At 49.9% G+C, this 27,084-nt stretch overlaps 1 protein-coding gene across 1 annotated transcript; it reads left to right on the forward strand.

Moving 5' to 3' along the window:
- Positions 1–27,084, forward strand: LOC8023387. The gene is made up of 6 exons (XM_040216858.3): positions 1–256; positions 4,027–4,197; positions 9,809–9,996; positions 16,733–17,054; positions 19,066–19,392; positions 25,936–27,084. Exons 1-6 carry the CDS (start codon positions 47–49, stop codon positions 26,302–26,304), a joined length of 1,587 nt encoding a protein of 528 aa, XP_040072792.3. The 5' UTR covers positions 1–46; the 3' UTR covers positions 26,305–27,084.

The following is a 27,084-nucleotide window of genomic DNA, read 5'->3' on the forward strand; positions in this document are numbered from 1 at the left end:
AAACGACGGTTTGGAGCCGTCGCTGTTCCGGCCGTCCCCACCCCCGATGCCGCCGCCGGTGGTGGTCGTTGCCACGGCCGCGGTGCACTATCTCCCAGGGACCTTGTCGCCGCACACGCAGGCCAAGACCAACCTGAGGTCCGGAGCGACCGTCGACGCCAGAGTCCAGAAACCGCTCGGCGAGACGGGAGACAAGCAGCCCCGGCCAGGCCCGATGGCTCCCCAGGCTCCGAACGACGAGCCCTTGAGCCAGGAGGTACGTCCAAGCAACACTTACACCCAACACCTCGTAAATGGGAAATCCGTAGTGCGTAAGTTTCGCCACCGCCCAAAAGAAGTCGAACTCGGGCGCCGGTCTAACACAAGGAATTGGTCAGCGCTTGGCCGGGGCTCGTGTTCGATCAGTGTGAACACAAGTGCCTGCCGAACCCCGACTCCTGTTCTATCTGTGCCCCATGTTTTCCTCTTGTACGTGACGCCGAAATTTGCTGCACTACGGACTCTCCGTGCAGGATGTGTAAGCGAAAACTTTCCGCCGAAATTTGCTGCACTATGAATTCTCCATGTAGGATGTGTAAGCGAAAACTTTCCGCTGTTGCCCCTTCTCCTAGCCTCTATCTCCCTGGCTGCTCGGCACCATCTTTGACCGAAGGCGCCAGTGAGGATGAAACATTTTGAAAACCGAAGCGCGTTACCTTTTACTATATATGTGTTGTTTTTTTTTTGTTGTTTTTTTTTTTGTTTTTCAACACAGCTTGTTAAACACTTCTTTTGGGCCATATCGGCCCGAAAGCAAACGGAAGACGCGGTGACAATAATAGTCCATGGAGAAAGGGAACAAAGGGACAAAGGACAAACGAAATTCTCCAAACACAACTGGGTGTTTGGAGAAATCCGCCTGGTCCTGGTATCGAACCAGGGTTGGGCAGGAATACTCAAAAATGTATTTGGAAATACAAATACTGGGATACAGTAAAATAGTAGCTAAAATACTGATACTAAGATACATCTGTAGAAATGTATCGCGATACGTATCGGAAATACATTTTAAAAAGATGCAAAAGGTATTTGGAAATACAAATACAGGAATACATTTTAGGGAGGGCAGAAATACAAATACAGAAATACTGATAGTGCAATACATTTTCCAAATTTTTTTGAGACGCCAACTGAGATGAAGCTTGAAGTTTGAAGTGGGTGTTTTCGATCCCGACATTACTTTCCTGTAGGCTTGGCACTTTGCCTTGAAGGTAGTGGTTTCGGACGACAAGGAGTCTTCAATGGGCCCAAAAAAACATTCCATCAAGGGCTGACCGCGGTCCCTTCCATGACATCCTGTCTGTCTGACGAGGGGATCCTGTCAACATTGATCACATGATGTTACGGTGGAATAAACTAGTATTCTTTATCTGTAGGTGTGGCCTTGAACGTGAAACCTTACCACGCTGCTGTATGAAAAGACAATACGTACTTTCGTTGTAGGTTACCTCGCTGAAGATCGTGCATGCAGTGCCATTTGAAATTTTTGAGAATAGTGGACCACCTGAAGCATCTTGGAATACATGTCTTATCTTCTGTTACGGTTGAAAAAACGATACGGTAGCATCCCTGTTCTGAAGGTCCTTACTACCGACCCTCCGCCACCGACGCAAGGATTGCAGTCCTCAAGTTTTGCCTAGCATTATCCAAACAGAGACCTCGTGGATTGCGAGCTGATATTGCCGGCACAGGTGCGAGCTGTCCGAGAAACAGCAGTCTCGAGACGAGTCGCGGGAGTACGTAGTATGGGATGGCAAAGCGAGGCCACTTCTGGCCTCCTTCTGGGTTTCGGATCACTAGAACAGCGGGTCACGTTCACGTCGGCTGATGACGTACCCTTGAGCCATGCAATGTTACGGGCGCAGCCGCAGATGCATTCGAATATGTGTTGAACTTCACAGCGTGAGTCTTCCTACTATTTCAAGTCGACCACCGCCAAACTGGTGCTGCAATGGAATGTGACTCAGCTTTGCCGGCTGGGTGTACTCTGTACGCTAAGGCAAGAGAGACGGTTAGCAGCGGGCATTAGATGCCAGCAAACAATCACTCAAGAAATCCCTACCTAAGGACCTGCGGCAGAAGATGCTCTGACTCCACATGGCACGCCACCTGGTTCGAGTCCCCGACTACGCCACACTTCTCAGAAGAGAGAAGAGGAGTTAGAGGACGCATAGAAAAATAGTTTGCAGAATCAGAAGGAACCTTGGTCAGCAGAGTAACAATGCCCCAGCATCTCCTTAACCCTAGTAACCTAAAAAGTAAAAAAAAAAAAAAAAAGGCGTTCGGACTTGTTTATTTTTTTTTTCGGGGGGGGGGGGGGGGGGGGGGGGGGGAGGGGGGAGGGGGAGGGGGAGGGGGGAGGGGGGAGGGGGGAATATTTCTCAAGAAATGTAACGAAATACATTTCAGCCAGCATGTATTGCGATACAAAGAAACATTACAAATGTATTTCGATACAGGAATACAGATACTGGCGAAAAAAATGTATCGCGATACAGAAATACAGATACGAAATGTATTTCTGAAATACTATCGCGATACATTTGTATCGCGATACTGCCCAACCGTGTATCGAACCAGGGACCTCTCCATTTCCAGCTGAGCCCTCTAGCAACCGAGCTAACCAGGAGTTAGACGTCAGTAGAGCAAACGTGTTTGATCTGCTGCCACCAGTCTAACATCGACAAGGATGAACGTCCTGCATTTTAAACTTTTGGTTATAATGCAATTAATGCAAACGTACAAGCGAGCTGGACAAGAATGACAATAATATTCCCTGGAGAAGGGGAACAAAGGAGACAAAGGACAAACACAAATCTTCAAACACATTCGTGTACAGCTCGCTTGCACCTTTGCATTATTTGCATTATAATCATAAGCTTAAAATGCAGGCCGTTCATTCCTGTTGGTGTTAGACTGGTGGCAGCTGATAAAACCCGTTTGCTCTACTGACGTCTAACTCCTGGTTAGCCCAGTCGGTAGAGCGCTCCACTGGAAAGGGAGAGATCCCTGGTTCGATACCAGGACCAGGCGGATTTTTTGGGTCACGCACCAGTCACCTAGCTGCGTTTGGAGAATTGTGTTTGTCCTTTGTTTCCCTTCTCCAGGGATTATTATTGTAATTATTTTTCAGCTCGCTTGTGCCTTTGCATTAGGTACACATCGTGTTGTATAACAGGTAACGGCGTGTCCGTCTTCCACACAAGACGGGTGCCGCAAGCTTCAAATAGAATCGGTTGCGTGCAGAATGTCATGTGATCGTGACGTGATCAAGATCCTATGGAGCTGTTTTCCTACTTAATGAGCACCCCACAATACTTACTGCGAAAACTGTGTAGTGCAGAGAAAAGCCAGGAGCGAAAGGAGGAACGAACCAAGCTTGGTGCTGCAAGTTTCGTTTTGATGGCTTCGACGTAGTTGTGACGTGGCCCTACTCTCGTCAAGCTTCCGGGTATTTGCCGCTTGGGCTGGTCAGGGATGAACTAACAATGACGTCACGTTCAGGCCTTGCCTTCTAGGGTGCCACTGGTTGAGCGGAAAAACGCTGCTCATTCTTTCATTTTTTGGCGACTATCATCGCACAAGGATCAAAACTATAGCGTGTGTTTCATAGGTTATAAACGCCAGGGCTTCATTCTAAGTGAAATTTACGCAAAGCAGAAATATCGTTGCCACGGCCTTTTAATGTTAAGCCATCACTATTAAATCTCCTTGATAAAGGCGCTTTTTACAAGTACCGCCGACCATTATTGTGGAAACGAGCAAGACCCGTGCATCGAGCGAGTGCTCCGACGCCATTCGCTTCCAAGGGCCGCTCAACACATGGGCCTCGTACACTAGCGCATTTGACGCTACTTGCAAGACAAGCGCAAACACAGCGAGGGGCTTTAATCGCTACCGTATAGCAGCGCCACCTGATGGCTAGCTGTGGGTGGCGCCCAGGAGTCATCTGGATGAGCAATGCCGGCGTTTGTCCACCCTTCGCAGGAGCCGTACGAGGAGGAAGAAGACCGGCTGTGCTTCTACGTATGGGGCATCAGTTCGGTGACCTTCATCACCATCATCATCCCGATGGGCCTCTTCGTGCTGTCGCACCCGACCGTGCACCCGACCGCGCATTCGACCGTGCACCCGACCGCCGGCACTCAAACAAGCCAGGTATCCAACTGTCTCTCTCCCTGTGGCTAAGTTGAGAACTACACCGTGTGTGGGTATTCGACTGTGATACGGTCACACTCCACCCGCTTGCGGGCAAAGTCACAAGCAACCCCCGAATGTCTTGTGGCACTTTTTACTCGCTCTTTTCTTCAAGTCGTGGACGTCCTTGTTCGGTCCTACTCCCCGAGCTGTCGTAATGCTCTAACTAAATCCAACTCGTGAGCACCCGGCCTCCCGCCGCGCGTCTGGTGCGTTTCTATTCTTCTCCTCCGCCTACACCAGGCGCCTCTACGACAACCCATGGAAACAACAACATGAATTATTTGTTTGCGTTTCTGACGCAGGGCTCGGTTGACATCCAAACTCTTCGTCGGCATAATGGAGTTTACGCTGGCAGATTCGCGGGCGGATCCGCGCAGGCGGAAAGTGGATTTTGGAGCCAGGCGGCGAACTCCGCTCGTCGACGGCGGAAAATCTCGATCCGTCCGGGACCCATATCCAGATCTTCCGCCAGCGAAGTGTTGATTTGGCTACCCGGCTCCAAAATCCACTTTGCGCCTGCACGGATCCGCCCGCGAATTCGCAAGCGTAAACACGCGTTCAATCAGGGAATCACCAATTGAACACGAGTCAATAGCGTCGTCGCCACATAAGTACGTAAAGCTTGTGCACACGCTATCCTAAACCTCGTTAATAAAGAGCATGTATGTATAAAAGAGTGTGTATGTATAAAAGTATATGGTACTATGCACAATTAACAACGAACATCGCTTTAGACACCGTAAAAGTAATTACGATTTTTTTTTTGCTTTTTTCTAAATATTGCTAGCTCCGTCAAGGACCACAGGTCGCGATCCAAACATGGAAATCAAATACAACAGAGCTTTCAAACATCAACATTCAAAGCAATCCTTAAGAACTGCACCCCAAACATATGCACTCACCTACACACGCAAGAAGAGTCACACTTTTTGCAGGTAAAACAATACAGGTACGGCATTCTCGAATTCAGAAAAAGATTCTAGTGCAACGACACTATCAGGAAGTTCATTGCACAAGTCTACCGCCTGAAGAAGATATGACAGCTTAAAAATATTTATACGGAAATCAATGGCGGTTAAAACTTTCGGGTGATGTAAATGATCTATCCAGTAGCTTTCGGCTTCACATATTTGGACTCATCAATTTGAAGAAAGTTGTTATACATTTGAAAAAAAAAAAAATCACTTTAGGCGCTGGAACATTTTTCGGTTTTTTAGTGGCTGTAAACCTGCCTGTCGTTTCAGCGCCGTAGTTAACGTAGTATTCCTAAACTTAGAGAGGTTTGAGCGCACTGCCAGTGGCTGTACGTTTCCAAGCTTTCTTGAGAGTGTGACCTGCCAGGGAACCCAGACTTCCGATGCGTTCTTTAGGGCCGAACTTACTAGAGCATTATACGCAAGTCTTAACCGAGGGAGGTGTCCTAACAGCCTTCTCCGTAAATACCAGAATTTTTTTGTTTTTGTTTTTTTGTTTTTTAGAGAGCAGCTTTTAGGCGCCCGTTTCCGGCTTGAGCGGCGTCGGCGTAACCGCGCGTAAGCCTCGTAGCCCTCGTGAGGGTTACGAGAATTACGAAGGTTAGTTACCTTCAAAAGGGTTACCTTCATGAGAATCACGAGGGTTATGAGAGTTACCCTCACGAGGGTAACGAGGGTTACCCTCACGAGGGTCATGAGGGTTACAACCCTGAGGTCACGTGACCCTCCCTTGATGTCACGTGACACCCCTGAGCACACGTGACCCCCCCTGATATCACATGACCCAACCCCCTGAGGTCACGTGACCTCAGGGAGTCAGCTATCCCTCAGCACCCTTCCATCCTATCTCTCAGTACCCTTTAAAGGGCCTCTGACACGCCAAAATTTTTTTAGAGCGCAGCTCTTAGGGGCCCGTTCCCGGCTTGAGCGGCGTCGCCGTCGCCGTCGGCGTCGGCGTCGGCGTAACCGCAACCCTCGTAACCCTCGTGAGGGTTACGAGGGTTACGAGGGTTAATCTCATGAGGGTTACCCTCACGAGGATCACGAGGGCCACGAGGGTTACTTACCCTCGTAACCCTCACGAGGGTTACGAGGGTTAGTTACCCTCAAAAGGGTTACCTTCGCGAGGGTTACCCTCACGAGGGTTACTTACCCTTGTAACCCTCACGAGGGTTACGAGGGTTAGTAACCCTCGTGAGGGTAACCCTCGTGAAGGTAACCCTTTTGAGGGTTACGAGGGTTAGTAACCCTCGTGAGGGTAACCTTCACGAGGGTTACCCTCACGAGGGTCACGAGGGTTATGAGAGTTACCCTCACGAGGGTTACTCGCCCTCGTAACCCTCACGAGGGTTACGAGGGTTAGTTACCCTCTCGAGGGTCACGAGGGTTATGAGAGTTACCCTTACGAGGGTCACGAGAGTTACCCTCACGAGGGTCACGAGAGTTGCCCTCACAAGGGTTACTAGGGTTACCCTCACGAGGGTCACGATGGTTACCCAGGTCGTGACCCCCCCTGGGGTCACGTGACCTGGGGATACCCCCCGAGGTCACGTGACCCCCCGTTGACGTCATAGGCACTGATGACGTCGTCAGTGACGTCACTGATGACGTCACCGGCATCCGCATCGTCATCATCACTGATGACGTCATTAGTGACGTCACTGATGACGTCACCGGCATCCGCATCGTCATCATCATCACTGATGGCGTCATCAGTGACGCTACTGATGACGTCATCGGTATCGTCACGTGGCCCCAGGTCACGTGACCCCCCGACGTCACGTGACGCCCCAAGGTCACGTGACTCCCACAAGGTCACGTGACCCACAAGGTCACGTGACCCCCAAGGTCACGTGACCCCCCGCCCCCCGAGGTCACTTGACCCACCCCCCAGTACCCTTCCCTCCTCCTCCTCAAGAGCTGCGCTCTAATTCGGCGTTACAGGGAGTTGTAAACGGCTTTCATTTTTTTCATGCTAGGCGTTGAAATGGCATGTCAGGACATTACAAAAAAATTGTTTCACTAAAGAGTTGCGTAATATTTTTATAAAAATAGAAATAGGAGGCCGAATTCAAAGTTCCCGCCAGTGCACTGTGACGTAAGAGTGTACCGCAAGGTGTCGGGGCGGTCAGAAGGGAGGCATCGACCTACGTCACTAAAAGTGGGCTCGCAGGAAGTCACGTGAGTTTCACTCCTCGTGCTCTCCGCGACCGTGCCTAAGACTTTTTTTCTGCTCTTTGTACGAGCGATTGTAGAAAACGAAGTTTTAGTTTCATTAGCTCTTTATCGCGGCACCGTTGATTAGTTTGCGTGCTGTAAAAGTTGAGGACGAAGAGTCAGTAAGGTCAATGATGAAAGCGTTGCGAGTCAAGCCACTGTACGAGTGCATGCGATCAGTCTGATGATACAGAGCTATACTGGACGCAAAAGAAGCTATCAAGTCTTGAAAAAAAAAATTTAGAACGCTCGCAGAAATTAGGATTGCTTGCGTACGACACGCCCAATTGCATTGCTGAAGGTTCGGACACCGAGGTCGTCGAATCATCGTATACTCTCCAGGCTGAAGATGCCTGCCGTCCCTCGGAAATGCATGCAGTGTGATCTCTTCTTCAGTTGTTGAAGTACCGGGACAGTCCCTCACACAGCACCTTCTAGGCATTGTAGTTGATCACGTCAATTCACTGACTCCTCTTATTCAACCTTTGCAGCAACATTAAGCGATGAAAAGCAGATAAAGGAAACCTTGTCTGCTTGGATCGCTCGTGGAGGTGCGGAGAACAACAAAAATATTTTAAAAATATTACACGCGCTCGCGGTAAGCACGAGGAGGGATACAACTCACGTGGCTTCCGCCGATGCCTCCCTTCTGACCGCCCCGACACCTTGCGGTACACTGTTACGTCACAGTGCACTGGCGGGAACTTTGAATTGGGCCTCGTATTTCTATCTTTTTTTAAAAAAAACTACGCACCTCTATAGTGAAACAATTTTTTTGTAATGTCCTGACATGCCATTTCAACGCCTAGCATGAAAAAAAATTTTTTTTGGCGTGTCAGAGGCCCTTTAATCCTCTTCTCAAGAGCTGCGCTCTAATCCGGTGTTAGAGAAAGTTGTAAACGGCTTTCTTTTTTTTTTTTTTTCTTCTTCTTTTTGCCTTGTTTTTTTTATATAGTTCATATGGTGGTTTCAATTTAGATCGCTCTTGATAATCATACCCAAGTACTTGTAGCTACCAGCTTTGGAAAGCTTTACAGCATAAAGCTCAGAATCAAAACACAGTGTGTTCTTCTTTTTATATTTTTTTTAAAGATATCCATGTATTGAATTTTCTCGGTATTAATTTTTATATTATTTTCGCTTTACCATGCCGAAATACAGGATAAGATATTATTTAGTTCAATCTGGTCGTCCACATAGGTTATATGTGTACAAATTATACAGTCATAAGCATTCCTATTTTTACTGGCCTGTCACTGTGAATAGAAAACAAGCAGTTGACATACATTGTAAAAATCAATGGGCCCAGCACAGAGCCTCGTGGAACCCCACAATGTACGCTTAAAAATTGAAAAAGGTGCCACCGACTTCTACGAACTGCTGCCGATATGCAAGGTATGCTGTTATCTATTTTATCAGAAATGAAGGGACACCGAGGTCCATGAGTACATTAATTAACTTGTGACGAGGTACGCCATCAAACACTTTTGACAGATCGATAAAAAAGTGAAAGCCGTTTACAAATCCCTGTAACGCCGAATTGGAGCGCAGCTCTTGAAGAGGAGGAGTGAAGGGTACTGAGGGGAGGGTAGACCCCTCCCCCTTCTCCTCCTCCTCCCCTCATTCTTTAATATGCTCCGGGGGGGGGGGGTCACGTGACCTCGGGGGGGGTGTGTCACGTGACTTCGGGGAGGGGGTCACGTGACCTCGGGGAGGCGTGACCTGGGGGTCACCTCAAGGTCACGTGACCCCCAAGGTGACCCCACGTGACCTTGGGGGTCACGTGACCTGGAGGGGTCACGTGACCTCAGAGGGGTCACGTGACTTGGGGGTCACGTGACCTTCAAAGGGTCACATGGGGTGATCTTGGGGTCACGTGACCTTGAGATGACCTTGGTGAAGGTCACGTGACCCCCGAGGTCACGTGACCTTCAGGGGGTCACGTGGGGTCACGTGACCTTGAGATGACCTTGGGAGGGGTCCGTGACCTTGGGGGTCACGTGACCTTGTGATGACCTTGGTTACGCCGACGCCGACGGCGACGCCGACGCCGCTCAAGCCGGGAACGGGCCCCTAAGAGCTGCGCTCTAAAATGGCGTAAACGATCATTAACATAACGGGGTAGTTCGTGATAACATTCAATTAGTTGCGTTGTTATAGATAGCCCTCTGCGGAAACCGTGTTGATTGGCGCTTAGTATGTCATATTCGTCAAGAAAAGATATTAACTGTTGGTTTGCAATGTGCTCCAGTAATTTACACGACATATACAAGTCAAAGAAATGGGGTGATAATTATCGAATGAGTCCCTTTTACACCTTTTTTTAACTGGTACCACTTTTGCTATTAATTCACGCACGAGCACATTCACACCCGCAGCCCCGTGCAACTCCCAACTCCACGGCCGGGTTGTCGGAGTTGCCCGATCCCCAGCTCTGCGCCATGCCGCTGCTCAGCGACTGGTCCCCGGCTCTGCCGCCTTCTCATCAGGACCGACCTCAGTTCCAGGGAACGACCCCCCGCCCCGCCTTCCGATTCCGGGACGTTCTCTGCGTCCTTGACATCAAGTGAGCGCTACCACTGCGCAAAGCACGATGCAATGTGCTCCTGTTTCGAGTGCCTTGTTTGAGTGTCTCTTGCGGAAGTATAATAACCTTCTGGGGTGATATGTTACGTTTCGCCATCTGAACCCTTTGGTGTCAACATTATGTTACACTAAATACAATATAAACACCTAATGGTCGTGAAATAAAAATAATTATCAAAGCATCTTTGAACGGCAGCTGAAAGTGCTGGATCTATGTAACTGCCTATCGAAGAGTTGCAGAATCTTGATCTGCGTCCGCGTAGGGTGTATTGCTTTGTGAAATGTCAATGTACCCAATGGCTCTTCCTCATCACACTCATTCACAGAGCTGCCACGATCATTCTCTAAAGATTCATTACAAAAACTTTCAGAGCCCTCTTTATGGCCGACTTCTTTGCTAAAATCCCCTTCGCCGTGACTTGAATCGCTAACAGTTTTTACGTGACTTAGAGAAAAAGCTGCTACGCTAAAGAACGTCGTTCGTCCAGAATTCTTTTTTAAGGATGTCCTATTATTCTTTTTTTTTTTTTTTTCGTAAATCAAGAAAAATTAAGACATCATGCTTACACTCCCGGCGATAAATGGTCCCGCCTGAACATTGACCGCCAAGCAAAATGAGAATGTTGGGATTACCCCGACGCCTGACCGCAACGGGAATATCTCTTTGCCGGGTGACATATCCGACACGTAACCTCAAATGGTTAAAGGAGGGGAGACTATACAAACACACACATATATAGGCAAAGAACGACATAATAAATAAATTAACCCATCACAATCATTAGATAACCGCGGGAAGAAAATAATTTGCATGAACCAACTAGGCCAACAACAAGTTTTAATTGCGCACGATACACTCTGGTGATTTGTTCTGCTTGATTGCGGATTGCTTTGGTTGGCTTCGGGCGGGCACGTGTGCACTGTGTACATCCCGGATCTACCAAAATGGTCGAGAGGAGTTGATATTTATTCGGGACCCGTGACGTCATGAGATTACATGGCTGGCTTAATCGTTCGGAAGCCAGCTGCCCGCGCCCACAGTCGCCCACCACAGCAGGATCGTTTGAGTCGTACGTAGTCCAGCTGCTTGTTCGCCCATTCGCCTCCTCCTAGTGGCGCTGAGGCTGACCAAAAGCATCGGGTTGCGGATCTCACAGTAGATGGTGTCGTGATATACTCATGATATACCTTTGATATGATATATCATTATATATAACTGATATGTGATATACCTGATACATGATATACCTTTGATATACTCGACAGTGAAGTCATACTCAATGAGCATCAGGCTCCAGCGCAATCATCGGCGGTTGACATGCTTTGCAGAAGTGATGTAAACGAGTGGCTGATGATCCTTTTGCAGAATGAATGGTCTACCAAACAAGAATACACGAAACTTCTTAAGCGCCCAAGTAATGGCTACTCCCTCTCGTTCCACTGTCGCGTAACCAGCTTCACGTGGCAGCATTTGACGATTTGAATAAGCCACAGGGTGAAGGACATCCTCATGTCGCTGCAGGAGTACGGCCCCTACGAAGCATCAGTGCACAGCACGAGGGTTGGGATAAATGTGAGGCTTTTTAGAGGGGCTGGCTGGACAGCAGCTCTTTCAATTTCTCGAAAGCATCTTGTTCCTTCCCCTTTCCCTCCCCATCCCTCCCTGCCTCCCTCCCTCCCTCCATCCCCTCCCCTCCCCCCCCCCCCCCCCCCCCCCGACTCACTTTATTCGGGGCCCTCTTTCGAGCCAACTTCGTTAGCGGTTGTGATGTGGCAGAGTAGTGGGGCAGTGATTTCCCTACACACACCCTAGGGGGGGGGGGGGAGGGGGTGAACACCTCCCTTTGTTTTTCTGAAGGCACCCTTTAATTTGCAACGACTCCTCTATTTTCAATGCCCCCCCCCCCCCCCAAAAAAAAAAATTTAGACACCCTTCCTAATTTCACTTCCTGGGGAAACCCCTGTATTGGGGTACTGAAATAGGAATGTCGGTGGTAGTCTTCAGCTTGCACTCCATCGGGCGGGTTTTTCCTAGGACATTTCTGAAACTTTCCTTGTACGCAACAAAGAGGGTGAAGACCTGCGCTTGTTGAAAAACGTTGGTCTCTACCCTCTTGGTTGCGTCCTGCGTGTCGCTGCGTTGGCGCCGTGGCTTGCGTCTGAACTAGAGCTCGTTAAACTTGCGGGCTGTCGGGAGCCTTTGCCGCTGGGCCGTCCAGCGAACCCTGAAGCGGGCCCTTCTCCAGTCTGCTGCGCGGGGGCTCCCCTGCTCTGAAACGTTCTCAAAACCTGTCACATTGGCCGCCTCGTTGCCCTTTCACCGACGGCAACATCAAACTTGACGGTCTCTCCTGTTCCGACGCTCCTAATCACCTTTCTTTTTCTTTTTTTTGTTATTATTGTTTGATGGACGAAAATATCCTCTTTCGTGTCGTTTCTGTTAATGAATCCGTAGCCATTTTGGGCGTTGGATCATTTCACTGTTCCTAAAACTCGTTGATCGGGTACTTCCTTTTTCCATAATGAAACTGGTTCCTCGGAATCGATCTCGGACTCTGCCATGATTTTAAAGGTTTCTGCACTCCGAATTCATTAGTTTCCCAAGATGCGGTTTTTGCTTGGGGTCTCTTGTGTCGGTTCTTCTTGCAGGGGGAGGGCAAGTTCTCCTCTGCTCTCCACTGGACATCAGGATCAGAAGCATGCCGTACGCCAACGATGTTTCCCAAGACGACATCATAGAGCGGGTTTTCCAGGCAGGTCGCTGTCACCTCGCCTTGGAAATATGGAGAATCTATATCTACCACCGCTTCAGGTAGACGCATTAATCTCCGGTTAAGGAGGTAAATCATGCGGTATGTTCTTGTAAATTTGCCATCGGGAACAAGGAACCGGTTCTCTATGACTCAGTTGCACCGGGATTCTGTCAGAACCGTGACAGGGTGACGCTCAAGCAGTCCTTCAGCTGTGGGTATGCCATCTACTTGAAATTCTGGTCCCTTTCGACACTCTTCGTATCCCTCGATCAGCATTGCCTTAAAGGACACATGCAAAGGAAAAAAACATTTTTTTTTAAAAACAGCTTAGATGGAAAAAGGATATCATAAAACAATTTTACAACCAAGAAAAAAAATTTTGGAACTATATTTACGGCGCTATACGAATTTGTAATTGGCGCCGGTGGGCGCCGCGGAAAAGTGGCCCTTGACGGGCCCATATTTCTCACGTGGTGCTAGCGTTCTTTCGGAAGCTTCCTTTGGCCTCTAAAAGTAACTTATTCATCTTTGTTTGAAGTATAACAAAAACTAAGATGAATAAGTAACTTTTAGAGCCCAAAGGAAACTCCTGAAAAAGCGCAAGCAGACGTGATAGACCTGTGCGCCGGTCAGACGACGGCGGCGGCGCCCCGAAGCAGACGAACTTGTGCGACGGCGGCGACGGCGGCATGGAGGAACGCGTTGAAGCGGCGTTCGCACAACGCTCAGCGTGCGGCGGCGACGCAGCGCGGCGGCGCGCGGGCCTACCACGTGACCAGCGGCGGCTCCCGCGAGCGCCAACTACAAATTCGTATAGCGCCGTAAATATAGCTCTAAAAATTTTTTTTCTTAGTTGTAAAATCGTTTTATGACATCCTTTTTCCATCTAAGCTGTCTAAAAAAATGTTTTTTTCCTTTGCGTGTGTCCTTTAAAATTGACGACTGTCGGAACAGGGGATTCTCAAGATTCTCAAGAGGTGTTACGAAACACGAGGCTTGTCCATCAACATCTGTTTTGCTAGAACAATCCTCAGCATTATGCCCGTTCGTGTGACATGTCCAGCAGGAAGTTGTCTTTTGATTGGTTCCTCTTGATTTGGCTCAGCAGTCAACTGATCGATGGCCTTCTTTATTGCAAAGGAAGCACTGCGGTTGTCCCTTTGCATCTTGAGAACCAGACATCTTAATTAAACATATAAAATAGCGCAAAAAAGACAAGGACAAAAAGTATACAGGACAAGCGCTAACGCTTGGCATATACATAAGTATACAGGACAAGCGCTAGAGCTTGTCCTGAATACTTTTTGTCCTTGTCTTTTTTGCGCTATTTTATATGTTTAACTAAGATGAACCAACCAGCCCAACAACGTACCCTACCAGACATCTTAACTTGCCCTGTCGGCTTGTTAGTCTCTTTCTCTTCTTTCCTTTTGCAAATGTTGACCAACCCATGGGCCTCGATGTAGCGATGTGCTGCCTCTGCTAGCTTGTCGAGTCCTTGGCAGCCCCTTTCCTTTAGAAAAATTGCGAGCTTCTCGTGGAATTTCTTCAGGAACTCCTCTGAGACACTTTGTTCCGAAGTGTGTCATAAGTGCGCTCCGTCCTTGCCATCTCCTGTCAGTGGTCAAAATGACCTAAAAGGCGGCCAGAAAATTGTCTTTCGTTTCGGAGTAATTCGGTTAAGCCTCTCTAAGTTTGGCGCGGTACCCTTCCTTAGTACCGAAACGGTTGGAGAAGAGTTTGCTTCAGTTTAGTGTAGTCCATGGCATCGGCGGCTGCCATGCGACCTACTATACTTCGTTTCACCTTATGCTGTACCGCAGCGAAGGCTAGAAGCGCGAGCTCATAGCGTTGGCAGCTGCTCTAAATTCACGAGAGCGTGTGCTTCGGAGATGTGCCCCAGAGCAAGGAGATCGCGCTTGTACCCTTTCCTGCTGTGCATCTTAAGGTGAAACAGAGTATACACTTAACGCTCCCCCTTTAAAACATAGGCTCCATGACAAGGCCTATTTTTCCGGAGGTCATTCTTGACGTGTTGCCACAACGCGCCCTTCGTTAATCGGGGGTACGCTTATGTGGGCTCCGATACCCCTGCGCAACGCTAGTAGACGTACCAACCCTGCCTTCACCCGAATCCTGAGTGATCGATCCTCTTTGTCGCTCCTTTAACTGCAATTTCAGTTCCAGCAGAGTGCAGTGCCGAGTGGCCGCGGCAGTGCGTTCTGCCTCTAAGCGAGCATGCGCTTGGGCTTCTACCGCTCGAGTATTTTCACGTTCTGTTGCACGCTCATCCCTCTCGCGCGCGCGTTCTTCGTCCATCCATTGTTTTAACTACAGTGATCGTTTTAACTAAGCCCCCGAGAAACCCAACGTCTCGAGATCCATTCTCACCCGACACACACTCTAGCGAGGTGGAGCTCATTAGGGTGTAAATAGACCGATCTCACCAAGCGTTCAGCGCATGCGTGAAGCCGCCATAACTTTAGTTCACAGGAGGCAGGCTGCGGTGCACGAGGCGGCTTGTGCCGTGTCGTGCTCTACACGCGCAGAGCTCCAGCAAGGTTGTCGCACGTGCAGAAAAACTAAAGTTCCCTCGATGCATTGCGGCAGCGGTGGCGTAGTCAAACTGGTAGTGAGAGGGAGAGATGAAACTTTATTGTGCCCAACGAACATGAGCAGGGCCGGGGCCCCAGTCCAGGCCCCCTCTGGTGCGTACTCCAGAGAGGACTGGATGTACGCAGCCAAGTAAACTTGATCAGATAATGTGGTGGTCGTATAGTCAGCCACTCGGGGTTGGGGAGGAAAGACTGGCTGGTGAGATCACTCTATTAGGAGAAGTCGTTTCGCGGACGCGAGGAATGTAGTGATATTGTCTCACGCTCGCAAATGTGTGACACTCAAAGAATGGAACACGATGGCACACTTTGGATTCGACAAGAACAATATATATATTGCAAATTTAAACAAATTCTACAACAACAAAAAAAATTAACACCGCACATTACAATCAAAATTAATGTCGTTCATAGAAAGTCAGGCTTACAGTCTGAGGAGGTGATAAGGCGCTATTCTCTCCTTGAGTAGTGTCGACGTCGTGGGTCGCACTCTGGGATCTTCCTCGTCGTCTTCTATACTCCTTCACAGTCACGACGCATATTCGGCGCCGCCACGACCAAAGTCTCGATAATCACGACATATACGCTTAAATTTTCGTTAAACTATAGCGTGCAGCTTTTAGCACAAAATCCAGTTTATAAACATACAGGGAAGATCCGAAGGAAAAAGGGAGCGTGCCAATATGGCTCGAATGACGTCGTTGTAGTCCTGAGTAGCTCAGGCGGGTTTTCGGCTGTTAGGTTACTTCTGGTCCGTGCCTGTGGTCTGCTTCGCCTGCCCGCTGTCACATCTGGCTTTCCATACGACACGGGCGTCCCAAAAAGAAAGTTTTGATGCGTATGCGCGGCTTTTTACGTACGGCACTCTCAACCCGGTGCCATACTCAGCGTTCGTGCGTACGGCTCCTGATAGGCGCGCTTTCCAAAGACGCGCTGTTACGGCTCGTTCTAGACGACGCCCGCAGCGCGTTGTCTAGAGCGTCTGCCACACGCCGACTTCCTGCTGGCCAGGCAACTGTTGGACTCCGAATTTTATCTGTTTGACACCGACTCTGTGAGCGCGCCGCCATGTAAATATGGGGCAGAAAGCCTCGTCGCCACGGCAACGCCATAGCGACGCGGTTGTTTACGGTTGCACAACGAGCATGCCAATGCCTAGAGTGGATGCCCAAACAATTATTGCTTAGGATAATTGGCACAGAATCTACTACATGACATATACAATTCAAAACCGTCTATTGTTTAGACTCGACTCTGAACAGCACCGTTCTTGAGATACTTGCGGAACAGTTCCAAGCCGTATATAAACGTCCTAAATCAAACGCGTGGACCTTTCTCGGCCGCCCAGATACCACATCAAGAGGCCGCCGTACAGCCCGATTTACCTGCCTCTGCCCTACTGCTCCAAGCTCATCGCCTCCTCGTTCGCCGTCGTCGATGACAGGCTGGTGGCGAAGAGAGGCAGGCTGGACGCCGCGTACCTGAGGGAGCTGGTCGACATGAATAAAGCCGGTTGGCTGGTCCGCGGCACACAGGAGGTGCCCATCTACATGAACCTGGGCGGCGACCGCGCGGACTCTGCCAACATCTCGAAAGCACTCAGAGACCCAGCAAGTCGCAAACGTCTCGCTGCCTTCGTCGTGAACTATACTGATTCACACATTATCAATGTAAGTGAGACCAACGTTCTTGGTAACGTTACTAGATGAACTCAGGTACGGAACTATCCCTAGCCGCTGCTTCCACGAACAATACCCCCCATCTCCCCCAAGGAACGTCGTTCGATGCACCCATGTTTGGGGGACGGCTACTATGATAACAGTTGTGTACTTTTGACATAACTTATTCTGGGACAAGGAAGGAAAAAAAAAAGGCCCATATAAAAGGAAAGGACAACACACAACGTCTTCGAGACCTTGTGTGCTGTTTGTTTTTTTTTTGTTTTTTTTTTCGTTTCCTGAATCGTTTTTCGTTTCCTCTATCGGGTTAAGTTACGCCAACGTTTCACCAGCTTACCTGTGAGCTTACCCTTTTTTTAGTTACAGTCTACTATATGAAATACAACAGTTTTGTAACACAGCGACAGTCGCGGGCCTGAAAAGTTTGCGCATCTCTGCCCTTGGAATACACTGTTCTGAAGCGCAGCCTCTAGATGGCGCTTCAAACAACGGTATCTCAGAGCCGTATATCTAGAGAGTTTGGCCATTCGTTGGGAAGTATAGGAGACAAATGAGGAGACGCCATTGGCCGAAAACGTGCTGGGCGTGTTCCAGGGCGTCTACAGAAATTCGAATGTGGCCAACCAGAAGCCGGAAATAATACCCTGGCGGTGGTCGCGAAAAACAAACTTGATAAGTGCGTCGGAGAAACTCTCGGTGACTGAAAATGTGCTGCACGTAATGTTTCAATCACGGTCATCCAAAATCATGGCGGAAGAGTGCTACTAGCGGAACATTGACATAATCCGTGCGCCAAGCGCCGAGGACCGGGAATCTGCCGTCCGAGCGGTTGCACTCTGTCCGAGCAAAACAGAGTTGAGCGGCGCATTCGTGTCTTATATCTTTCTGCATGATCGTGATCGGAACATTAGGTGCACCCTATTTTCAACCACGAAGGGTTACAACGCCTAACTCTTACGCGCTTATTAAAACTATATACGAACATATACAAAACGGTTTCTCGCTACCACCCCTAGGGAATTCTTTTAAGCCTCTGGTTGGCCAAGAGAACATGCCAAGCCCACTTTCTGCGTCTGGTGCACGCCCTGGCTCTGCCCGCGCCTCCCATTGACCAAAATCTCTGTATACACGGCTCTGCAGTGTCTGTGTGCATTATTTACTTATCTGTTGGAAGTGCGCGTGACGAGGAATGCCAGGGCAACATTCCCCGATGAAATCAGTTGGCAAACTCCCACAGAGACCGTTGTGATCCCTTCTCGTACCCCTCAGCCGGGCTAACGCCGTTCGAAGCGACAACCTTTTTGCTCGCTGCGGCGCGTCTTGCAAAGGGCAGTTCAAAACACGGCCTCAGCGGGCAAGAAGGATGACGCTTCAAACAGCATTCGCGAATCTAGGGGTTATTAGCGGAAACTGACGTGTGTCAGCGAGCGTCTTAGAAGGGATCACGCTCTCCGTGGGAGTTTGCCAACTGAGTTGATCGAGTAACGTTGAGCCAGGCTACCATGGCGTGTGGCATCTAGGATGTAAAGGCGATCATTCAGTTTAGTACAGCCTGAAGCACCTGGATGTGCGTTAAAACTATCGCTGGTGCAACAGACGCAAGGCCGGCGATCCGAAAAGTCGAATGACTAGAATACCATCCTCTTTTTGGAATCGCCGACCTCGAGCCTGCAGCGCGACGCCGTACTTCCAACGTGCTTCACGTCTTCATAAAGGTGACGCTCAGCAAGTTCCTAATTGTAACCATACGTTTACTTTCACTAAATAAAAAGTTAATTACTCGGTTAAGAAAATTATCTTACTAATTAGCATAATTTCTGCATTTCCCAGCGCCCACCGTGGCTGGCAATTAGTTCCCGTAAAAAGTTTCTTCTTTTTTTATCTTTTTTTTTTCTCAACTACCCTATTTCTCGAGATTTCTGAAAGTCTTCACTGAAACCCCCGGTATATCGGCCAGTGCGAAGTCGCGGCAGCCGTACACGACCGACGGCGTCCTGCGCAGGGCGTGCACCTGGACTGGGACCATCCCGGCGCGCACTGCGGGGACCCCAACGATGCGGCCAACCTCAAGGACTTCATCGCGGATCTCCAAGCCATGAAAATGAGCAACGTGATGCTGAGCGTGCCGCCGTCGCCTGACCTGGTGGACCTGTACAACCTGAACCAGATCATGGACATGCTCAAGCTGGTCATCGTGAAGACACACACCCTCCGGCCGGACAACACCCTGGCCTGCACGGGTGACAGGGCAGACGCGTTCGAGGCCTTCGCGGCCATCCGCGCCAACTTGTCCGGCATCTACCGTGACAAGCTGGCCTACAGCATCCAGGTACAGTCGTAAATATTATGAGCGACACCACTCCGCCTGTCCTTCTTTTGTGACTGCTGTTTCTACGATCTCAATTATAACTCTCGATTTTGTCAAACAGTTGACATGCGTACAACCAATTTCGAGTTCCCCCGGTTTCGGACCACAACGTTTTTGGTGCACTGTCAGATGCATCAAATAAACATGGCGGGCTGTTCTATCTCGTGTATCTTGTGAGCCTACGTTCACGTGCCATTCGACGATGCATTTCGCCTTCAGTCTGACCGCAGCCAGCACACGATAAAATAGAGCCAATCAAGCAGCATCAAAAGTGTATACGGGCAGCGAGTCGTCTGCTTCTTCCGCAAGAGTTGCAGTGACATCAGAAAGACGCCGAGCTCTGACTGGCTCTGATTGAAAGACAGTGGGTAGACCTCAAAGCAAGCTGTCTTGACGTCTACCCACTATCCTTCATTCAGAACCAATCAGAGCTCTGATTGGCTCTGATTGAAAGACAGTGGGTAGACCTCAAAGCAAGCTGTCTTGGCGTCTACCCACTATCCTTCATTCAGAACCAATCAGAGCTCTGATTGGCTCTGATTGAAAGACAGTGGGTAGACCTCAAAGCAAGCTGTCTTGGCGTCTACCCACTATCCTTCATTCAGAACCAATCAGAGCTCTGATTGGCTCTGATTGAAAGACAGTGGGTAGACCTCAAAGCAAGCTGTCTTGACGTCTACCCACTATCCTTCATTCAGAACCAATCAGAGCTCTGATTGGCTCTGATTGAAAGACAGTGGGTAGACCTCAAAGCAAGCTGTCTTGTCGTCTACCCACTATCCTTCATTCAGAACCAATGAGAGCTCTGATTGGCTCTGATTGAAAGACAGTGGGTAGACCTCAAAGCAAGCTGTCTTGGCGTCTACCCACTATCCTTCATTCAGAACCAATCAGAGCTCTGATTGGCTCTGATTGAAAGACAGTGGGTAGACCTCAAAGCAAGCTGTCTTGGCGTCTACCCACTATCCTTCATTCAGAACCAATCAGAGCTCTGATTGGCTCTGATTGAAAGACAGTGGGTAGACCTCAAAGCAAGCTGTCTTGGCGTCTACCCACTATCCTTCATTCAGAACCAATCAGAGCTCTGACTGGCTCTGATTGAAAGACAGTGGGTAGACCTCAAAGCAAGCTGTCTTGGCGTCTACCCACTATCCTTCATTCAGAACCAATCAGAGCTCTGATTGGCTCTGATTGAAAGACAGTGGGTAGACCTCAAAGCAAGCTGTCTTGGCGTCTACCCACTATCCTTCATTCAGAACCAATCAGAGCTCTGATTGAAAGACAGTGGGTAGACCTCAAAGCAAGCTGTCTTGGCGTCTACCCACTATCCTTCATTCAGAACCAATCAGAGCTCTGATTGGCTCTGATTGAAAGACAGTGGGTAGACCTCAAAGCAAGCTGTCTTGGCGTCTACCCACTATCCTTCATTCAGAACCAATCAGAGCTCTGATTGGCTCTGATTGAAAGACAGTGGGTAGACCTCAAAGCAAGCTGTCTTGGCGTCTACGCACTATCCTTCATTCAGAACCAATCAGAGCTCTGATTGGCTCTGATTGAAAGACAGTGGGTAGACCTCAAAGCAAGCTGTCTTGGCGTCTACCCACTATCCTTCATTCAGAACCAATCAAAGCTCGGCGTTCTGACGTCACCACAACCCCCTGCAAAAGAAGCAGACGAACTTGCCCTCCGCATATGGCGCCCGTCGTCCTTGCGCTTGCTATCACATGCATGCTCCAATCACGCACAGTTCATGCGACATGATCCTGGGCTTTTTTGGCGAAGAACTACGTCTTTCTCCGCGCTTGGAACGGGGTGCAGAGCAGAAAGTTCGATGTCACGAAACCTTGGTCACGGAAGGGACGTCACACATATAGGCTTCTCGCACTGACGTCACATCGCACACTTTTGAACGCCAAGTAAGAGGAGGAGAGGGAAGCTGCTTTTGTAAGAATTTTGAGTGACAGGTTAATCTTCTATAATCTTCTGGGGGGAGAATAGCGACGCCTGTACAAATCCGGGAGGTACAAAGGAGGGTCCTGATAAGAGGGGAGCTCCTTCTTCCCCTCTTCTTTGGAGGGCAACGGAAATGACGTCCTGTGCAAGGAGCCTATTGGGGAGGAGGACAGACCGTGACGCCCCAAGCGGTTAACTTATCAACTACACGGATGGGGACAACAAATACAATGACGCAGCGCTCGGCCGACATAACCGAACGCGGCGTCAGCGTTCGACTGGAGTTCGTGTTCTCCGGCGAGGGGGAGGAGCGGCTCTTTTGTTTCCACGACGGCCTGCATGAACAATGCAGCATGCACGATCCCAGCTTAGCACAAAAGCCGAAGTGGGTCAAGCTCGCATTCTCTGAGGATAGATCCGGCACTTAACGTCGCTTCGTCGATTGTTAGTATTTTTTACATTAAACTGTGCCCCGCGCTCTATTGTAGAAGATGACATGGCCATGCCTATAAGGCCTGTTGGCATGTGTACAGGCCTTGTGTTGAGTAAACACCGAGCGTGGGGAAAACAAACGGGTCAGAGCGCCCCCTATAGTTCGATCTCGTGCCCAATAGGCTTCTTGTACTGTCGTCATATCGCACACTTTTGAACACCAAGTAAGAGGAGGAGAGGGAAGCTGCTTTTGTAAGAATTTTGAGTGACGGGTTAATCTTCTATAATCTTCTGGGGGGAGAATAGCGACGCCTGTACAAATCCGGGAGACACAAAGGAGGGTCCTGATAAGAGGGGCGCTCCTTCTTCCCCTCTTCTTTGGAGGGCAACGGAAGTGACGTCCTGTGCAAGGAGCCTATAACACCGACGAGAACCGCAAAGAGCGCACGTGTGTCCTCTCTTATCTGCTGGCTTGCTCATTGCTCGCTTTTACGCGATGCGCTCCTGTCTGATGGAAACGGCGATAAAGGCCGCTCTGGCGGCCGTGATTCCACATTCTTCGCTCAGCGCTCTGGTGCCCTAAACTCGTCAAACACAAAGTTGGAGGCAAAAGAGCGAAGTCATCGTGGAGATAGTCCAATCGGTGCGCTCAGTCATCTTCGGCCCGAACTTTGCGTTTGATTATTTAGAGGCCCTGCACAGCGGCACGGCCACGGTGTAAGATATTACTCTTCAGGTGAGGACAGCGCGCTCCTCGCGACGTGCCGATAAAGTTCGCTCTTCACTCTTTCTCTTTCTCTCTCTCACTATGGTTTCAAGTGGCGGCGGCAGGTGACTCGTCGACCCGTGGGCACGTATACAAGACGGCTTGTGCCGCGTCATGTACCACACGCGCAGAGCTCCAGCGAGGTTGTCGCACGTGCAGAAAAAAAAAACGGTGTACCGGGGTGTCATGGCAACGAGATAATTTTTTTCGCTCTCACACACTTTCGCCGTTTGGCCGCCGGCGACACTGTCAGCCGCGGGCACGGTGGCAGCGGAATGACGCAACCTTTCTGATGCCCGTCGAACGAACGCTATCTGATTCCTGGCGCCGCGCGTTCAGCCCCGCCGTGTCCTCACCTAAAGAGTGTGTATCTCACACCGGTGGCCACGGCTTACACCGTGACAGCGTCCGAGCTCGCGTGCTCTTCGGCACGGGCAGTTCACACGATTCCAACATTTTCGAGTCCTCAGCCCACCGTGCGTATCTGCTCAGCTTCGCAAAGCGAGCAAATCACGCGCCGTATACACATGTACAATGAAAATGGAACCGGCCAGGAGGCCTTCTTTGGAAAGGTCGCTAAAGTACCCAAGCACCAAGGAGCATGCTGCGAGTGTAGATACACGCGCTGCACGTGCTGGCGTCTGCACCAGGTACTCTTCTAAAACGAACGCCTAATAAAAGAAATGGCATCTCGCACGCGTGTTTGTCAATGGCTTATCTTGTCTATTTACTTGGAATCTTTTATATACGGGGAAGGCGAGCGCGTGCGTCGCGTGTACCTACATGATCAGCACCCTCCTCGATGCTTGGGTGATTTCGCAAGGTCTATTCCGCATATGCACCTCGGTTGGAAAAGTGTCGCCATTCATTGCTGTGGAAATGCTCGAGACACGTGCCGCGCGCCACTTCTGGGAAGAACATGGCGTCTGAAATCTAGCTCAGTGCTGCGCTGTGCTGCCATGATGTTCCCAAGGCTGCACGTTGCACGTGCCTCGTGCATCGACGCACCTTGAGCTACTCTTGAAACACGAAGGGGCTTTACATGTCTACCTCTACCGGACTCCGAGCCACGTGCATTCCCTTCTTGCGCACATGACATCGCCATGCGGCAGGAGCCCGTGGACGTTCCTTCAGCAAAGGCCGTAGTTCTACGAAAATTTGTGCTGTATAGTTTGGTTATTATTGCGAAAGGATTAATTGTCCCATTGAGCGAAGCCGGCGGCGTCTGTAACCGCAAAAAAAAAACGAGGCATAAATTCTCATTTTCCCATTGGCTGAGCGAAACGGTACCTAAATTCCCATTGTCAGCGACGCGTCGTAGTTCCAAGGAACGTCACCCCACAGTTAAGCCCTCTCCTGGCGCTGCTGCCCGCGCCCCTGTAAAAGGGAGGATGGCGCCGGTAAAAGGGAGAATGGCGCGCGCGCGGCCGCCGCTCTCTACCCCCCTCTCGGGTCACGTGTCAGGCGTGTCCGGGAAAGGGGGGGGAGGGGGGGAAGTGAGGAAAATTCTTGCTCCCTCTCCCTGTGCACTACTGTATCACATGTTCTACGCTCTGCTTTAGCTATGTCGCGCCACCCGGCTGGCCACTGCAGAGGACAGCGGGGAGCTGTCCTTTTCGCAGCCCGCTGCCCGCACTGCCCAGCAGGTTTCAGGCCGGCTTAAAGAGATTGTCCGGTCAAAACCGAAAGTGCTTAAGTTTTTGCGCTCTTTGCATCGAGGGAGCCTTCATGTAGACAAACAACATTTTTATTTTGATATATGATCTCCCGTTATTAACTAAACCTTTCATGAACGTATGTACGAAACTGCACCCCGAATTTCGCCACTTTCAATGGCTGGCATCCGTAGCTGCTGCGTGACGTCACAAAACGCAAAGGTTTGTCGGATGGTCGGGATAACAAGCGTTGGTCGATGGATGTCTTGTATTTTGTTTCGAATTATATAGCCTCCTAGGCCCGTGGTTCTCTATGGGGGTCCGCCAAGGCGTGGTCCGCGAAGCCCTGCCTCATCAGTCAAACCCGGCAATAAAAGTTTTTTTTTTTTTTTTTTCAGGTCGAAAAGAAATGTTGGTTTTCGGACGAGTTTTTTCGTGTGAACGTCAATAAGAGAATTCTACTTCACACTAGCCCTTAGGTATATCCATTTATTAAATCGTTATTATATTTAACCTATATCTTTCCTCTCCTCTCACCACGAACGGGGTTCTCCATCATCTCCGCCGATCCACAAGGGGTCCGCGAAACATCGATGGTTGAGAACCACTGTCCTAGGCTGTACCCTACTGAAATACGGTTCTTTTATTGCAGTTCCCAAGCGTGTGCAAAAAAAGTCACGCCTTTCAGCAGGATATTACTCGAAAACAGCCATAAGCTTCGAGCAACTGACACAACTGCGACGGCCACCGATAGAATTAGGAGCGCTTGCAAAGCAAAGGATGCAGATTTCGCCTCTAAAGCGGCAACTAAGTACACGAAGCGGTATCTGGGTGCACATATCGGCGGATCCACTGGGAGGCTGCGGGTCTTTCCCTCGGAGGCGATGACCGCGGGTCGAAGGCAACCGACGAATCGTTCAAATGCATGTCGTCACTTGACTTGGACGAATTTGGTGAATCGTAGCCTCGCTCTATCTGCACGTGCGGGTCAAACCGAATTTGGCTGCACGCGTGCTAAATACAACTTCTGGTATCGTTTCCAGGTGGTCTAGCTGTTGGTTTCGGTTTCGCTGCATAAACAAATTGATTGATCCGATTTGGGCGAGGAGTGAATGGACGTAGTTTAATATCGTTGGCACAGCATCACACCTCAGCTTACGAGCCTTCTGTCCGCTTAGAGATCAGCTCGTAGCTCTCTTCTGTGAGATGATTGCTGCATAAGCGGGATCTCGATCTTGACGGGAACCTAGTCCCTACGCACGGCGACGATCCATTTTGCTCGTCACCGCACGTCTCGCGGAAAAGTGTGGAACGTCATGTCTTGGCTCGCATGTGCTGTCCGGTGGTTGTGGCACCCAACCGCGCAACAAAAATTTTACCCAACCACAAAAACAAGTCGAGCACAACAACAAAAACTTAGCACGCTGAGGCGTTCACTCGCAGGTAGACGACGAGACAGAAATGCTCGCTTTGTGTTGTGTGACGTCAGAGCTCCCGTGTTGCCACCGAAAACAGCGTTTACGCTAGAGTGCGATTGGAGCAGTATAAATTCAATTACTAATGCAGAGGGGTATATAAAATTCCGATATTGCACGTACGATGCGTCTCGAGGCAATAAAAATGATGTTCAATTGTTTTCTCGAATACAAAATTTGACCGGACAATCCCTTTAACCTTACTCCGGCGGCTTCTTCGCAGCTCGGAGTGGACAAGTTCGAGCCCAACGGCGCGGTGTCGGCGGCCACTGACACGACGTCCGGGCACCCCGGACGCACCACGTACGGCCGGGTGTGCAAGCCGTACCGGGACGTGCAGGAACCCGTGAACGTCGAGTGTCAACTGGGAACCCTCGTGGACTCCGACAAAGAGTACCAGGTGGCCTTCGCCGGACCGCGGGAACTGAAGGCGCGCATGCGCAACACGTACGCCGACGGCATGGGCTCTGTGCCCGTCGTCGTGCATGGCATCGACCTTGACGACTTCTTGGGCAACTGCCATGGCGTGATGTCGCCCCTGATACACGCCATCGCCACGGGAGGGCCCTGGGCAAGAAAACCTCTTATTTAGTCTATACTCCGTTCCATCTTACAGTGCACCTCAGCCGACGTTACGAACCGCCCGGGTCAATCCAGTGCCACTTGATGTGTCAAGGGACACTCAAAAGTGGCCTGGATTGGCTGAGATGGCTCGTAGCGTCCGCTGCGGTCTATCGTAAGGTGAAAGAGAGTATTGACCTCCTTCATTCTTGACAGCAACTGGGGAGGTGGCCACTTGAGTGCGAGCTTCAGGATGCTTGGCCGAAGCTCCACTGCAAGGAAGTCAGGTTTATCAACTTTCGCTGCAGCCTCAGTTCAGCTTCACGGAAGTTCTAGCCACTGGACGAGCAGCCAACGACTAGACTTCCGCAAACTAAGGCAGTTGGGAAAATGCGCTGAATGGGTGGGAGAGAATTACGACGCCCTAGCCCAAATTGACAGGAGTGAACTGTAGGAATGTATATATGCTGTGCTTTCTTTGCTTTGCACATCTATTCCTTTTATTTTAAATACCTGTATTATATATAAATATCTGATTCTTCAATTTTACAGAAAGCACTTGTTAAGGCGCATTCTTCCTAAAGAATGTCATATCTCGAGTGGCATTTTTTTTTCTCTCGCATACTTCGTGAGATGTACGCGCACGTTCCAGTCTGCTCAGGCGCAGACTGGGACCATCCTGACCGAACACCTCAAAGACTACCTTAAAGGGGCAGAAGGCACACCACGATGCAGCACCTGCCAGCACCCCAGTATTATACCCAGCAGCTTTGGGACTGCCCCAAGACGTAGCAGCATGAACTCGAGCAAC

The sequence above is a fragment of the Ixodes scapularis genome, unplaced genomic scaffold (genome assembly GCF_016920785.2).
Source record: "Ixodes scapularis isolate PalLabHiFi unplaced genomic scaffold, ASM1692078v2 PGA_scaffold6__148_contigs__length_123643588, whole genome shotgun sequence".
Lineage (NCBI taxonomy): Eukaryota > Metazoa > Arthropoda > Arachnida > Ixodida > Ixodidae > Ixodes > Ixodes scapularis.